The sequence below is a fragment of the Mobula birostris genome, chromosome 1 (assembly GCF_030028105.1).
Source record: "Mobula birostris isolate sMobBir1 chromosome 1, sMobBir1.hap1, whole genome shotgun sequence".
In the NCBI taxonomy this organism is placed as follows: Eukaryota; Metazoa; Chordata; class Chondrichthyes; order Myliobatiformes; family Myliobatidae; genus Mobula; species Mobula birostris.
This window is the reverse complement of record NC_092370.1, coordinates 210,843,525-210,860,764: the sequence shown is the minus strand read 5'-3', so window position 1 is coordinate 210,860,764 and position 17,240 is coordinate 210,843,525. Positions and strand designations below refer to the sequence as shown.

The 17,240-nt window shown below is 37.9% G+C and overlaps 1 protein-coding gene and 1 long non-coding RNA gene across 3 annotated transcripts in view; one reads left to right on the top strand and one right to left on the bottom strand.

Moving 5' to 3' along the window:
* LOC140204184 (uncharacterized) overlaps positions 1 to 9,894 on the top strand; it is an 85,851-nt gene extending 75,957 nt beyond the window's left edge. The window contains exon 3 of the long non-coding RNA XR_011887552.1: positions 9,875 to 9,894. This is a non-coding gene — a long non-coding RNA (uncharacterized lncRNA). The remainder of the gene's footprint in view (positions 1 to 9,874) is intronic.
* dync1h1 (dynein, cytoplasmic 1, heavy chain 1) overlaps positions 1 to 17,240 on the bottom strand; it is a 108,158-nt gene that overhangs the window by 62,202 nt on the left and 28,716 nt on the right. For both annotated transcript variants that reach the window (XM_072270640.1, XM_072270635.1), the window contains exons 19-31: positions 16,891 to 17,001; positions 16,596 to 16,805; positions 15,974 to 16,120; positions 15,384 to 15,550; positions 15,125 to 15,298; positions 14,549 to 14,714; positions 14,182 to 14,370; positions 11,885 to 12,076; positions 10,977 to 11,259; positions 6,443 to 6,543; positions 5,975 to 6,134; positions 1,594 to 1,837; positions 1,221 to 1,404 (exon numbers count right to left, since the gene is read on the bottom strand). In XM_072270640.1, coding sequence (XP_072126741.1) covers positions 1,221 to 1,404; positions 1,594 to 1,837; positions 5,975 to 6,134; positions 6,443 to 6,543; positions 10,977 to 11,259; positions 11,885 to 12,076; positions 14,182 to 14,370; positions 14,549 to 14,714; positions 15,125 to 15,298; positions 15,384 to 15,550; positions 15,974 to 16,120; positions 16,596 to 16,805; positions 16,891 to 17,001 — 2,328 coding nt within the window. The remainder of the gene's footprint in view (positions 1 to 1,220; positions 1,405 to 1,593; positions 1,838 to 5,974; positions 6,135 to 6,442; positions 6,544 to 10,976; positions 11,260 to 11,884; positions 12,077 to 14,181; positions 14,371 to 14,548; positions 14,715 to 15,124; positions 15,299 to 15,383; positions 15,551 to 15,973; positions 16,121 to 16,595; positions 16,806 to 16,890; positions 17,002 to 17,240) is intronic.

Below are 17,240 nucleotides of genomic sequence, written 5' to 3'. Positions count from 1 at the left end.
AGAGGGTCAAGTAGTGCGGAGGAAGCAAGGAGTCTGCAGGAGGACTTAAATTGGGAAAATGGGTAAAGGAGCGGCGGATGGAATATAGTGCAGGGAAATGTATGGTCATGCATTTTGATAGAAGGAATAAAGGCATGGACTGTTTTCTAAATGGGGAGAAAATTAAAAGATTGGAAGTGTAAAGGGACTTGGGAATCCTTCTGCAGGATTCCCTAAAAGTTAACTTGCAGGTTGAGTCAGTGGCAAGGAAAGTAAATGCATTGTTAGCATTCATTTCAAGTGGACTAGATTATAAGAGCAAGCATGTAATGCTGAGGCTTTATAAGGCATTGGTCAGACTGTACTTGGGAGTATTGAGTGGTTTGGGTCCCTTATCTAAGTAAAGACCATAAGACACAGGAGCAGAATTAGGTCATTCAGCCCATCAACTTTGCTCCTGCATTCCATCATGGCTGATCCCAGATCCCAATCAACCCCATACACCTGCCACCTCGCCAACCGATCAGGAAACTATCAACTTCCGCCTTAAATATACCCACAGACTTGGTCTCCACCGCAGTCTGTGGCAAAGCATTCCACAGATTCACTACTCCCTGGGTAAAAAAAATTCCTCTCATCTCTTACTGATGTTCAGTGCAAGATTGTTGCGACAGCACTCAACTAGCTGGTATATCTCGCTAGATGCAGACAGGACACTTCCTATAGTGGGCGAGGCTAGGAACAGAGGGCACAGCCTCAGAATAGAGCGAAGTCCATTTAGACAGAGATCAGGAGGAATTTCTTTAGCCAGAGAGTAATGAATCAGTGGAATTCATTGCCACAGGCAGCTGTGGAAGTCACGCAACCTTCTATATATTTTTTAAGTGGTGGTTGATAGGTTCTTGATTAGTCAGGGTGTCCAAGGTTACAGGGTGATGGCAGGAGAAGGAGATTGAGAGAAATAATAAACTAGCCATGATAGAATAGTGGAGCAGACCCGATGAGCCAAATGGCTTTAATTTGCTCCTCTGTCTTATGGTCTTATTTTTTAAGACAATTTAAAAATAGATTAACTAAATGCTAAAGGAAAAAGTAATGCTTTTAAAATATGTTAAAAACAAAACTAGTGTTGAAATGTTTCAATGTGACTTGAGTAGAATTACAACAAAATACAATTTAAAGTTTTGTGGTTTAAAATGAATGATATGAATTGACAGCCAGTACTGGGATAGACTACTAACCTCTTGCTCAGGCAAGTTCTCTGCAATATCTGCTTCATCAACATCCTCACCACGTTCTCCCTTCTCTTTCTTAATCTTCTGAATTCTCTCACGCTTCACATTACCAGCACTTACTAATACACTCTTCAGAGCACGGAGGCCAAAATCGTAGTGGCTCTGGGATGATAACTGCTCATCACAAAGCCTGGGGAGGGGGGGAAGTAATAAATCATTTAAACAGCTCTTATGAACAGAAAAGTAGAAAATTAAACTTTTAATCCTAGTCATAGTCATACAAAGTATACATTTAAACTTATGCTAAAAGAATCAGAAAGCAAAAAAAAAAAGCACAATACAAGTGAGCTACAGTACAGCTGGAGTTAAAGATACTCACTTGAAGAATGGAACAATCTTGTTTGCAAGGGTTTCAGCAGTACGGAATCCTTGTGAATACAACATAACTTGTGCAATGAGCTGACGGTCAGGTTTTGTCATTGCTAAACTGCGGAAAAGCTTTTTCAAGTTATCAGGTAGGTTGGAGCGACCAGCATAACCTGGATTCATAGTAATGAAAATAGCCATATCTGCCCTGACTTTCACTTGCTTGTTCAGCAGCTCGCAGGTGATCGTAGGGGATGCTGAAAGAAAATTAAAATTCAGATAATGGCAAAGCCATATTTCACACAATGAATTTATGAAATGGAAACAGTATTTAACAATTATAGTAGAAATTTGAGGATATAAGCAGCAAGGTGGACAACTGGGAACAAATATAAGTATCCAGATGTTCAAAAGTGACTTTTCGGTTACTGCACAAGAACTAATTATTTTGATGATTTATTAGTTTGCATAGAGGATCGATTAACCAACCAAATGAAAGTAGCACTTTCCAAGTTAGCAATCTGAACCAAGTGGGGTGTTACAGGATTTCTGCCTTTGCTTCGGCTAAATATAATCATTATCAATGATTATAAAAAGTACAGGCTTATAAAGTTTAATGTGAACGTGAACTGCAAAAGGATACTCCAAGTATCTCCTGAGTACAGAGAACAATAAACAGAAATGTGTGGTCAACCACTTTGGGTGATAGAATAGAGAAAAGCTTTTAAAATTGTGTGAGATAAATGAATGCTGTATTCAGAGATCTCAATATATTCAAAGAAAAATTAAATAAGATTATCACCACAACAAATATCTAGAAAAGGAGATGGTATGCTGGACTTTATTACAAGGGGATTAGAACAAACAATTAGGGATGTCTTGCTGAAGTATCGCTTTGCTGAGATCACACCTGAATTACTACAATGTTTTGAGTCTCATTTTGGTAGCGTTATGGTGAATGCTCCTAACACTCTTAAACCAATAGAAGGTAACTAAAGAAGTCAATAAGAAGGTAAAGATGGAATACGTAAGTAAGCTAGCCAATATTAAAGAGGATACCAAAAGTTTCCTGAGATACATAACGTGTAAAAGAGAGGCAAGAGTGGATATTGGACCGCTGGAAAACAATGCTGGAGAAGCAGTAATGGGGGATAACAAAATGGCAGACAAACTGAATTAAGTATTTTGCATCAGTCTTCACTGTGGAAGACACCAGCAGTATAATGGAAGTTCCAGGTATCAGTGGTCATGAAGTGTGTGAAGTTACCATAACTAGAGAGAAGGTTCTTGGGAAACTGAAAGGTCTGAGTGTAGATAAGCCACCTGGACCAGATGATGTACACCCCGGGTTCTGTAAGAGGTGGCTGAAGGGATCATGCAGGCATCAGTAATGATCTTTCAAGAATCACTAGATTCTGGAATGATTCCGGAAGACTGGAAAAATTGCAAATGTCACTCCACTCTACCAGAAGGGCAAAAGGCACAAGAAAGGAAACTATAAGCCAGTTAGTCTGACCTCAGTGACTGGGAAGATATTGGAGTCGAATCAGGTCTCAGGGTACTTGGAGGCACATAATAAAATAGGTTGTAGTCAGCATGGTTTCCCCAAGGGAAAATCTTGCCTCACAAATCTGTTGGAATTCTTTGAAGAAATAACAAGCAGCGTAGACAAAGGAGAATCCACTGATGTTGTATACTTGGATTTTCAGAAGGCCTTTGAGAAGGTGCCACTTATGAGGTTGCTTACCAAGACAAGAGCCCTGGTATTAAGGGAAGATTCTAGCATGGATAAAGCAGTGACAGGAGGTGAAGAGTGGGAATAAAGGGAGCCTTTTCTGGTTGGCTGCTGGTGACTAATGGTGTTCCATAGGATTCGGACTAATTGTTTTTACATTATGTGTCAATAATTTGGATGATAGAATAGATAGTTTGTTGCAAAGTTTGCAGGCGATATGAAGATAGACAGAGGTGAAGGTAGTTTAGAGGAAGTAGAGAGGCTACAGAGGACTTAGACAAAGGAGAATGGGCAAAGAAATGGCAGATGGCATACAGTGTCGTGAAGTGTATGGTTATGCACTTTGGTAGAAGAAATGAAAGGGTTGACTATTTTCTAAATGGAGAGAAAATACAAAAAAAAACTGAGGTGCCAAGGGACTTCCAAGTCCTTATGCAAATTCCCTAAAGGTTAATTTGCAGGTTGAGTCTGTGGTGAGGAAATCAAATGCAATGTTTGTATTCATTTCAAGAGGACTAGAATATAAAAGCAAGGGTGCAATGTTGAGACTTCATAAAACACTGCTGACTCCTCACTTGGGAGTATTGTGAGCAGTTTTGGGCCCCTTATCTTAGAAAGGATGTGCTGAAACTGGAGACGGTTCAAAGGAGATTCACAAAAATGATTCCAGGATTGAATGGCTTGTCATATGAAGGGTATTTGATGGCTCTGGGACAGCATTCACTAAATTCAGAATGAGGGGTGACCTCATTGAAACCCATCGAATGGTAAAAGCCTTTGATAGAATGGATGTGAACAGCATGTTTCCTATTGTGGGGGGGGGGGGGGGAGAGAAGAGAGTTTAAGACTAGAGAATGGTGAATCTGTTGAATTCTTTGCCACAGGCAGCTGTGGAGGCCAAGCCTTTATGTATATTTGAGGCAGAGGAAAACTGGATCATGCCATGATGAACTAGCAGTGCAGACTTGATGGGCCAAATGGTCTAATTCTGCTCCTATATCTTATGAATATGTATCGATGATCTTACAATGGAGAAGATTAAGGCTAAGTCTTCTGGAAATTTGAAGAATGAGAAATGATTTAACTGAACCCTACAGCATACTGAAGGGGCTCTAAAAAAGTGGATGCTGAGAGAATAGGTCTGTGGGGCAAAACACAGATACAAGGGCAATTACTGGATTTTAGTTGAGATGAGGGGGAATATATTCTTTGAAAGGATCAATAATAATAATAATTCACAGAACTTTGACGGCTACATCATTATGTAAATCCAAGGTTAAGCTAGATTTAGAGTTTTGGGGAATTGAAGATTACGATAATGAGATATGGGGCTGAGACCAGAATCAGATTAGATTATTGAATGTGGAAGCACACTTGTGAGGCAATATGGCCTGCTCCACTTCCCTGTGTTAAAGCTGACTGTAACTAATTCTGTGCTTGAAGTTCATTTACCTGTTCTATTCCAACATTCCTCCATTCATTTAATGTCCACAAAGACTATAATAAAATGTCTGAGCATTCACAGCACTGAGGTAGAGAATTCCAAACATTTACAACCTTCTTAAAAATGTCTGACCTTAGAAAAAATTAAGAGGAACTGACCAGTAGGAAGCCAAGGAACATTTTCCGTATTAAAAGGGAGATACTCTCTCCCAACTCAAGTATAGGTTAACTTCACTCTTTCGCATGACAAATAACCAAGAAAAATCTAGTGAATATACATTACATTTATTCTTTCAGGGATGGAGACTAAAACAAGGAAGACTTGCTCACATTACACTTATTAAAACAAGGTCTCATAATAGCCCTGGACGATACCACAGTACTTCCTTATTTTGGTACTCCAACCCATCCTGCCTTTACATTTTCTTCACATTATACCCAGCCACCTCATTGCCCATTCATTTAGCTTACCTTTAGTCTTTTGCACCCTCCTACCTTCCCACCAAGTTTGGTATTTAATTACACTTTTCGACTAAATCATTAACACAAAATGCCAATTTTACCTTCACCAGAAATTTTCCCTTCTCCAATTAAATACTTGTACTCTAGATGACTCCTTGCCCTTTTCCATCAGTACCCAAAGCTCATACAACAGTTTCCAAATGATTCCGGATCAAGAATTGCTTCACTTGACCTGCCTCACTGCCCAGAACCAGTCCAGCAATCGCTTCTTTCCTTGTCAAATTAGAAATGCAAGTTCTCCCGAACTCCATAAATCCCATCTTTGACCTTTACAATTTTACTATTCCTTTCTGTTATAAGTTTTTACTTATGATCACCATTCTATTATTCCAACTAATTACCTTTCAATTATTCACCTCTATCTGTTTCATTAGTGATAGCCATATGAACATACCTGGAGCTGCACTGGAATTGCTTGGGACCTTCTTGACACTAATCATATCAGTTCTGTTCTTTAGCCTGTGGCTAAATTCTCCTTATTCAAAAATGTCATGTGACTTTCTTTTCTATATCCTCCCTCCCCCACCCCAGTATCTCGTATCCAAGTGTAAACACAAATATACTCATCTTCGTGCCAAATTAATATCTATTTTACCACAGAATTTAAAGATGATTGCACTTTAAAAGTATTATGAAGTTTTAAAAGAAGCTCATCTGAACAACATCAAGTCAAATGGTGTACCACATTACGTACTTCTGTCACGGCTGGGATTTGAGTGCTCACGGAGAGCTTCCTGGATGCACTGTATTTGCTGTGATACTGCAGAGAGCATACGTTCTTCCAGGCGATTGAATTCATCAAAACAACCCCATGCTCCTACTTGGCAAAGACCCACAAATATACGACCCATGGCCTAAGAATTAAAAGAATTAATTAGATAAGGTAGGAAGTGTGGCAACTAATTTAGAGGTTAACAGGCCAACACAAAAGGTACAACTTTTCAGGTTTTGATACTCTGCTCAGTAATTTAATAAAAAATGGTGGCTTTATACATTTAAAAGCTTATCCCACCCCCTTAAGATGTTCACTTTAATCTTAAGGTACAATGGTCAAAACCGATACAATTACAAATTATAAATATCAATACACTACAAACAAGTTTTAATCAAGTTAAAATACCAATTTGAAAAACAAATACAGTAATATAATTAGTTACAGTACCTGGAAATCAAAGGTTTCATCACAGTTGAAGACTAAAACAAAGCGTCCAAGCTGGTGTCCAAGTGCTTTCACAGATTCAGTCTTACCAGTACCAGCAGGTCCTGATGTAAATAAATTATTTAGAACAATTAATTGAGTTACAAAACCTTCAATGTCACTTTTGCTACAAAGAGAAATATTACTTCATTAACAGGCAGAAAATTTACTCGTTCTCTCAAAGTCCCACCGTTTTAATGTATGGACTTTCGTATGGATATATCAAATATATGTACTATGAAGAAACATTAGGGATGCAGAATCAGAAAGGAGAGCAATACAGTACTCAAGATGTCGTATCTAAAGCGTGTAGTATAAGAAATAAAGTGGATGATCTTGTTGCACTATTACAGACTGGCAGGTATGATGTTGCAGCCATCACTGAATTGTGGCTGAAGGATGGTTGTAGTTGGGAGCTGAATGTCCAAGGTTACACATTATATCAGAGGGATAGGAAGATAGTTAGAAGGGGTGGTGCGGCTCTACTGGTAAACAATGGCATCAAATCAGTAGAAAGATGTGACATAGGATTGGAAGATGTTGAATCCTTGTGGGTTGAGTGTAGAAACTGCAAGGGTAAAAGGACATTGATGGCAGTTATATACAGGCCTCCCAACAGTGGCTGGGAGGTGGACTACAGGTTGTAACAGGAAATTGAAAAGGTGAGTCAAAAGGGCAATGTTATGGTAGTCACGGGAGATTTTAACATGCAGACAGGTCAATTAGGAAAATCAGGTTAGTAATGGACCTCAAGAGAGTGAGTTTCTTGAATGCCTAAGAGATAGCTTTTTAGAGCAGTTTGTCATTGAGCCTACTAGGGGGTCAGCTATACTGGATTGGGTGTTATGTAATGAACCGGTCGATTAGAGAGCTTAAGGTAAAAGAACCCTTAGGAATCAGTGATCACAATCTGACTGAGTTCAACTTGAAATTTGATAGGAAGAAAGTAATTTCTGATGTAGCAGTATTCCAGTGGAGTAAGGGAAATTACAATGGTATGAGAGAGCAGTTGGCCAGAAAATTGGAAGGAGCTGCTGGCAGGGATGTCAGCAGAGCAGCAATGGTGCGCATTTCTGGGAAAAATGAGGAAGGCGCAGGGCATATGTATTCCAAAAATGAAGAAATACTCAAATGGTAAAATAGTACAACCATGGCTGACAACAGAAGTCAAAGATTTTGTAAAAGCAAAAGGAAGGGCATACAACAAAGCAAAAATTAGTGGGAAGATAGAGGATTGGGAAGTTTTTAAAAAACCTACAGAGAGCAACTAAAAAAATCATTAGATGGGAAAAGATGAAATATGAAAGCAAGCTAGCAAATAGTATCAAAGTGGATAGTAAAAGTTTTTTTCAAGTATGTTAAAAATAAAGGAGAAATGAGAGTGGATATAGGACCACTAGAAAATGAGGCAGGAGAAATAATAACAGTAGTTAAGGAGATGCCTGATGAACTAAGTGAGTATTTGACATGTCTTCACTGTGGAAGACACTAGCAGTATGCCTGATGTTGTAGCGTGTGAAGGAAGAGACGTAGGTGCAGTTACTATTATAAGAGAGAAGGTGCTCAAAAAGCTGAAAGACCCAAAGGTACACAAGTCACCTAGACCAGATGAACTGCACCCCAGGGTTCTGAAAGAGGTAGTGTTAGAGATTGTGGTGGCATTAGATATCATCTTTCAAAAATCACTGGACTCTGGCATGGTGTCAGAGGACTGGAAAATTGCAAATGTCACTCCACTCTTCAAGTAAGGAGGAAGGCAGCAGAAAGGAAACTATAGACCAGTTAGCCTGACCTCTGGTTGGGAAGCTGTTAAGAGTCAATTGTTAAGGATGAGGTGATGGAGTACTTGGTGACACAGGACAAGATAGTACAAAGTCAGCATGGTTTCCTTCAGGGAAAATCCTGCCTGACCAACCTGTTAGAATTCTTTGAGGAGATAAAGTAGGATAGATAAAGGGAATGCAGTGGATGTTGTATATTTGGACTTTCAGAAGCCCTTTGACAAAGTGCCATACATGAGGCTGCTTACCAAGAAAAGAGCCCATAGTATTACAGGGAAGTTACTAACATGGTTAGAGCATTGGCTGATTGGTAGGAGGCAGCCAGTGGGAATAATAGGATCGTTTTCTGTTTGGCTGCCAGTGGTGTTTCACAGGGGTCAGTGTTGGGACCACTTCTTTTTATGCTGTGTATATAAATAATTTAGATGATGGAATAGATGGCTTTGTTGCCAAGTTTGCATATGATACGAGGATTGGTGGAGGGGCAGGTAGTGTTGAGGAAACAGGTCGGATGCAGAAGTACTCAGATTAGGAGAATGGGTAAGAAAGTGGCAAATGAAATACAATGTTGGAAAATGCATGGTCATGCACTTTGGTAGCAGAAGTAAATGTGTGGACTATATTCTAAATGGGGACAAAATCCAAAAATCTGAGATGCAAAGTGACTTGGGAATCCTTGTGCAGAACACCCTAAATGTTAGCTTGCAGGTTTAGTCAGTAGTAAGGCAAATGCCATGTTAACATTCATTTCAAGAGGTCTAGAATACAATAGTAAGGATGTGATGCTGAGGCTTTATAAGGCACTACTGAGGCGGCACCTGGAGTATTGTGAACAATTTTAGGCTCCTCATCTTAGAAAAAATGAGCTGGCATTGGAGAGGGTCCAGAGGAGGTTCACAAGGATGATTCCAGGAATGAAAGGGTTATCATACAAGGAAGATTTGATGGCTCTGGGTCTGTACTCGTGGGAATTCAGAAGGATAACGGGGAATCTCATTGAAACCTTTCAAATGTTGAAAGGTCTAGACAGACTAGATGTGGAAAGGATGTTTCCCATGGTGTGAGTGTCTAGGACAAGAGGGTACAACCTCAGGATAGGGGGGCACCCTTTCAAAACAGTTAGGAGAAATTTCTTTAGCCAAAGGGTGGTGAATTTGTGGAATTTGTTGCACATGCAGCTGTGGAGGCCAGGTCGTTGGATGTACTTAAGGCAGAGATTGATAGGTTCTTGATTGGACATGCATCAAAGGTTATGGGGAGAAGGCTGGGAAATGGGGTTGAGGAGAAGAAGAAAAAAGGATCAGCCATGATTGAAAGGCAGAGCAGATTTGATGGGCTAGATGGCCTAATTCTGCTCCTATGTCTTGTGGAAACCAGTTACAACTTTCAAACGTTTACGTACTTTTACACGTCCAATATTTTTCCCTGTCTCAATGAGATCAACTGTTTCCTCTCTCTCTCTTCACAGAGAATCCAACACTAATTTCTGGCACCTTACAAAAACAGCCTTTAATGCTTAAATAAATGGGCAGTTTAATATAACTCAATAAGCTTTGTAGTAATCAACAGATATTTTAAAAAAATGTAATTACCATCATTTTATCCCCCCCAAAAGGCAAGAAAGTCTCCACCACACTGTAGGAGTTGCAGTACAGCAAGGGTTAAAGACAACACCCAGGCTTGGATGACTGCAGTGGTGTGTAGTCAAACCCAGAAAAGGGGACCTTTAAAATGAGATCGCTGAAGCCAACCTTGCTTATTGCAGACGAGATAGGTAAGAATGACTGTGGCAGTATGTAATCAACCTGGAAGAACATAGCTTCTCTTTACGCAATAGGGGGCGCCGGACAGATGAGATAGGAATAATGTAAAGATGTGAAACACACCTAACTACTAAGGGAAAATTGATTTAAGTTCAAGATAGCAATGGTTGCCAATTTGTAGTTTTTATTGACTTTTAACACTTCTATTGGGAATGGCGATGGACGTTGCAAGTAAGGAATTTAAACATATAGAATTTACCATATGGTCAATATCTGTAACTGATAAGCCAATTCTGTGTTAAAAAATGGCATTTTCTGTCCTGGCTTTAGTAAAGTGTGTGACAAAGGTCATGCTGTTCTCCTTGTGCACAAGTAAATGAAGTATATCTCTGAGTCACAAGTGTGCATGTGTTCTGGGCTGTTACTTTATTTTATATTACTGGTGATTACAGCACCCTCCGTAATCAGGTGAGCTGAAAGCAGACATAATTGGGAGCAAAATATAGCCTCACAGAAGGTCATAGGCTCCAGTTGCATTTAACTGTATGGAGCACTTAAAAGTTTAAATTTCTGATCACTGCAGTGCAGAGAGGCTGCTACAATAAGGATCCAATGTTTTCAGGTGTGATGTCATGCAAAGAAAGTAGTTTCTCAAGTGGACAAAAATCCCTAGCTACAGTTTCAAGGAATAGCAAGACAATTACGTGAACCATCCTGGCTGTTATGTATCTGTGAGCCAAAATCAAAAACAAATTGAGACTTTATCACATTTGTTTGTGGGAGCATGCTGTGGGAAAATTGTAGCAATAACATGTGACTAAACTTTACATGCCCACTAATGACTGCAGGGAGATTCTGTGAAAGGCACTTGTAAATCACTCCAGTATCACAAAGCATCAAATTCTCATGCAGTAATACCAGTAGCAAATATTTATCAATATATTTAACATTTACCGAACGGAGATCCACCAAGTCGCGCTTCCAAAGCTTGCGTCATGGTCAAGTAACAACGGTCTGTGAGAGGTGTCTGCACAAGTTTATCTTGGACACCAAGGTATTCAAAACCATAGTTGAATTTGGCATTTGCCATCTGTATAGATAGTTGTTGTAGCACGTCAGTTTGTTTGGGATCAAAGTAAAATCTCATTTGACTGAGCCAATCAAAAGATTTAGGTTGGTCTACTTTGTTCTTGATCAGCGTTCTAGTTACATCTCTCTGATGTACTAATTCAGTGATCTATATGTAAGAAAAAAAAACAATTGATTAAAGTTATATACTGAAAATTTATTTTACCCAGTATATATACCTTTGCAATTTTGCTTATGATTGTCATAGAGAGCCATGGGAAGAAGGCATCCAGCCCATTGAGCCTGCATTGACCATCAACCACAAAATCTCCCTACATTTCCTTACTCCCCACATACTAGGGGCAATTTATGAAGCCAATTAATCTTTGTGATGTGGAAGGAAACAGAACTTCCCAGAGGAAACTCTTAAAAATTACAGGCAAAATGTGTGAACTCCACACAGACAGAATTCAACCTTCAACCTGGATCTCTGGTGCTGTCAGCTGTACCAGTGTCACCAGAAATATAATTAACACTTCTATGGAGTGTTTTTTTGTTGATCATCTTCTGCATTTTAAGACCAAAAGTAGTTTGAGTGGTTTAAATATTTTGAATAGTTTAAGTACATGTTCACCCATAGGATACATGTTAACATTAAATTTTTGCAAAGATTTATGAAACAGTACCAACTGGGAGGAATATTAGAAGTATATCAAGAATATACACATTTCAAGTTTTTATTAAAATGTTCTCACCACCAATAAGCTTTACTCAAGATCAGACTGTTTACTCACTAAGTGCTCAAGTTTCCTTCTGCGAAGTGGTGGCTGTTCCATCAAAACAGAATCTGCTAATACGGTCAAAGTAGCTTCAACATTCACTAGGACAGGGGCAAGAGGAGACTGACCACCACTGGCACCATTATTCAGCGCATTTTCCACATTTTCAGACCACGATATCTGAGCCGAAAGGACAACAAGCTGGGCCTATACAATGGAAATAAAATTTATGAAAATGCAGTTAAAAGCTTAAAATTGTATTGCCACACAGAGCAAGTCTATTTTCTATCTTCCTGTCTACTTTTAGCAAGCACCTAAAAACAATCAAGATCATTTTGGCATGTTTATTTTTATGTAGCACAGTGGACACTGTTAATTGTGACACCGGGACCATTACGTTTTGGCCCAATTAAGTGGCTATCCCAATTAGCCGGATTCATGGAAGCAGTTAAGATATATAAAAAATGAACTACTGTTTATCTGAGTAATAAGTTATGTATTTAAATGAAATACAAAACAAATTAGAACACTACCAATATTAATACAATACTACAAGACTGTATTAGCTCCTGATGGTTTTCAAAGGAGGAAGTCATCCAGTGTACATACGCTGCTAGGTTCTTTTGATTGACTGTAAATGAACAAAATCAGTACAACCACTTAGTACAGATAACGAACTGTCTTCATACAACGCTGTCGATGATTCTATCCTCTGGATCTTCATTTACATTGTAATATTCGAGATGATTGTCAATACATTCAAATTTTTAGTAGTTCCTAACTTGAAGTAGTGAAATAGTTTCATTTTCATTCCCAGTTGCTTTTTGCATCTCCAAGCCTGAATGCTTGAAATCAGTGAGCAAAACAGTTCTGAATTGTCCTTACTGCTTATTACTCACCAACTACAAGTGACAAAAATCACTGCTTTCTGAATATAAATACACGCAACTGACGCTACTAAAAACTGTTCACTCTAAGCTCGGTGTAGTGTCTAATGGCCACACAAGTGCACGCAACTGATGCTAACTAGAAACTGCTCAGCAACAGCCTTCAATTAAATGCCATAGTGTCCCAAATAAACAAAGGGAATCCTGGCTATTCTCTCGATTTGTTTTTGTTCTTTAAGAGTTGTCCTAAATAAGCAACTTTCCAGATTAACGGATGATCAATTAAACAGAATCCACTGTACTATCAAAAAATAAAATACAGGTGTCCCCCGCTTTACACCACTTCGTTTTTATGACTTACATTAATACTTGTTTTCACTAACCAAAAGAAATCCGAAGAGGATTTTCACTTTTAAGAGAAAAGGAACCTGCTTTAAACTGGTGTTTACCCCGAGGAAGACTACCATGACCGTGAAGACTTGCGCGGGCAGGTGTGTGCGCGTGCGTGTACATGCCGATTTTTTTCTACAAACCGGTTTTGGCTAAATCTTCCCGATTCTGATAAGTGAAACTACACTGTACATACATTATTTCTACTTTCTATAGGCTGTGTATTTATCATATCATTTCTGCTTTTACTATATGTTAGCACTATTTTAGGTTTTATGTGCTATTTGGTATGATTTGGTAGGTTATTTTTTTTGGGTCTGGGAATGCTTGAAAACTTTTCCCCACTCTCCTAATGATTTATACTGCTCTTCTCATCAACACAGTAATATTACTAACGTAAGCACCCCTAGTCTAAATGTTTACTGTTTTTGTTTTTTTTTGGAAAATAGAGAATTAACACAAGTAAAAGATTTGGAAAAGGGATAAAAAATGATAAAATTAAGTAATTAAGTACATAGGGATTGGATAATTATGTTTGGGGCAGGAGCAAGCATGAACAAGTTAGGATATAAACACCTACAATGGTTGTTACATAGGCTTACATACAACATTTTGGACCAGAAGAAATGGTCCAGAAGAAATATATGGAAACTATTATTAATGCACTATTATTACTATTTTTCTAAACAACTAATACCACTACTTAGCCTAATAGATTAGAATTTCAACTGTACATAATTATCTATTTAAGTGTCTAATTTCTTTTTATATCATCTTAATGTGTACTTAAGAATGTATAAATAATTATAGTTTTATACATATAAAAAATGGAAAAGGTTATACATGTGAAAAAAGTACATGATACTTGTGAATTCCTTATCCAAATAAAAATAAAAAATTAAAAAAAAAAGAAAACTTTTCCCCATATAAATTAATGGTAATTGCTTCTTTGCTTTTCGCCATTTCGGCTTATGAAAAGTTTCATAGGAACGCTCTACTTTTGGATAATGGGGGAAACCTGTAAACCATACAAACCTGGTATTTGTCAATCCAGGAAATGTAGTCTGAAGAGTCAATTGAAGTTCCTTGACCAAAAATTCCAACCTCAGTGACCGATTCAGCCAACAGTTTGGCCAGAGTAACCCTCATTTCTTTTTCCACCAAAGTGAGCCACTCATTTATTTTTGGATGCTCAGTGATCGAAACTGGAGTCTTGAAAAGCACCTGCCATAAAGAAAAAAACACCTCAGTTGCGATTTGAAAGACAATTAGATACACATTAATATCTGCACAGTTGAATAGAATTAAAGTTAATCCACTTTCAGAATTTCTCTACAACCTTTAATAATCAATGCAGAATACCAATCACTTCTCACACAGAACCACATTAAAATAAATATACCTCTTCTCCTTCACGGGATGCAATTCCCAAGACAACTGTGGCGTCTTCATTAAGAATGATACTAGAAACACCAGCAAACATTTTTTTGAAGTGTTTCTGCAACTTCGCTACATTCTTACTATTACCAATAATTTCCAGCAAGTCTTCATCACCAACAAAGTAGAATCTGAAAAATTGTCAAAACCCATTAGCAAACATGGTAAGGCTACATCTACTCGCTACATTGCAGATGAATTTCTGTACTTCTGCATTTCTATCCTTCTATGTACATTCTTATTAGAATCCATCAATTCTGCACTGTGAAAATGCTCAAGTTTCCCATGAGATCTTCGCTTATCCTAGTTTCACTAGCCCCTTCTAACATCAGGATAGCCCACACATTTTCAAAAACAAGTGCTGAACCCATTTGCGATGATATCTTTCCTTAAGTAAGCTGACAAAAACAAAACAGTACTCCAGATAAGCCTCACCAAGCCTTTTCTACCAATCTCAGATACAGTGACATTTCCCTTAGAGTTTTTTTCGATCTTTCCCCGAGAATGCATCCACGTTATTAAAAAGTATATAGTTATTTACCGAGGAAAGGATGATCTCTCCCTCTCCAAATATTCTCCCAAAGCCTTTTGTATCTTTCCCAACAAATCTGCCAATCGTTCCAAAGACCGCTGTACTCCCGGAATATTCAAAACATCCATGACTAAAGGAGACTTGGTCACCTTCTTCATAAGCGCTAGGAATTCTGTGCTGATACTGTTAATAGTAAAATTAGGGTATACACATCAGTTTAAGAATTACAAAACAATTAATTAAGACTAATACATATCTATTCACATACCTCTGGAACCTCTGAGTTTCCACTGGCAATAAGTGCTTAATGTCAGCACTTCCTGTAAAAATGCCTTCAAGATAGACCCAACGTCTCTGGACATCAATCCAAACATCAAAAAGTGCCATTATACGATTTAGTTTATCTTCCCAACTCAAAGCATCTTCTTCAAAGACCTAAAGAAAAGTTAAGATTACCACAAAAAGGACACCATTTAGCCACTTAAAGAGTAAATGGAGGTTATAGTTCGATAATCAGCTAAAAACATACTTGGCAAAGTCTTCACTGCTTAACTCTCTACATTTTGAACAGAACCTAAATTCTTTTAGCAGATGTATTAAAGCATAAACTAAAATCTCACTGCATCAAAAAAACTACAAATACACACAAAAGATACCTTGTAGTTTGGTAATGCCTAATGCAAGGTGAGCGAAAGCATGAAGGGATAAAAATTAAAATGCAAAATTATAAAAATACAAAAAAAAACAAAGTTGGAAACTCAATTGTATACACAGGAGGGTCAAATACAACTTGAAGGATTTAATCTCAAAAGGAAAGTGGGTATAGCATTACGAAAATAAACTTCTGCAGATACTTGCCTTGTAGTAAGGAGACAGCTTCATGGCGGATACACTATTGATGTGTTCTTTGACTCTGTTAAACAGATCATCCCAGCCACGGATCAATCTACACTTGTTTTGATAGTTCACCAAGTCGAGTTCATAAGTGTTCCACATTTCTCTAATCTGAAACATTTTTAAAATGATTAAAATCACCATATTAACAAAGTTGCATACTTTTACGCAATCTATATAAATATACAACTTAGCCCATCAATTATTAGCATTAAGATGCTAAGAAATGAGATAAGATAGGTAAAGCGAAATCTTTAGAATTTGGGCAATTTATTTTCTGGTGCAATACTTCGGCTAAACCTATTAAATTACCAAAAAGCCACAGGAAACTTGCTTTGTTGAGCATAATAATCAAAGAGAATGCTTTGATTAATTTGACTAATATTAAATTTAAAATATTGTAACAGCTAGAAATTTGAAGACAAGCAAAGGAATAGCAATAAAGTAACAGAATACTGGTGGTAAAATAATTAAAATCAAGCACATAACCTAGATTTCATCACACCAGGAAACAAGTTTCTAAATACATGCAAAATCATAATTCTACTCCAACCCAAAGCCCAAGGAAAAGCAGAAAGTTACCAACCTGTTTCAAAAACTCCTCCAAAGCCATCTCTCCCTGGGCCACAAGTAGAACATCTTTGACAATGGCTTCATTTTTTTGCAAATCCACATCCCATATTTGACCTAGAGTTAATTCAGACACTACCCAATTAACATGGAGTCGTTTCATTAGCTGCTTCCAGTGACGGTCCTTCAAAGCCTCAGATTTTAGCTCAATCACCAACATGTTAACCTACAAGACAAACTTGAAATTAATTTCTTATTTGGTCCTACCTATTAATCAATTTTTCTGATGTATTTGCATTTATAAAACATGCCTTCATGTAGCCCTTTAGAAGTCTCTGCACAAACTCATAAGATGCATACTGACGTAGTCGAGCTGGGAAATTCTTCAGCTGATTAAGCAAGCCATCCAGATTTTGACGAAGCTGTATTATACAATGGTAGAAAAGATAATTATGATGCATTGTCATTTATCTGTAGAACACATTATACCAAGCTAAATATCTACTATAAAAATTTTAGGCAGAGAAAGAAAGATCAGCAAAGGGAAGATTATGTTCAGTCAGAGTTCCTGAAGTTGCATTGGAATATCGTTCCCTAACCAAACTAAAATTCCCTCCCAATACCAAACGGGTACCCACTAAGAGAAATAAAACACTTGAAA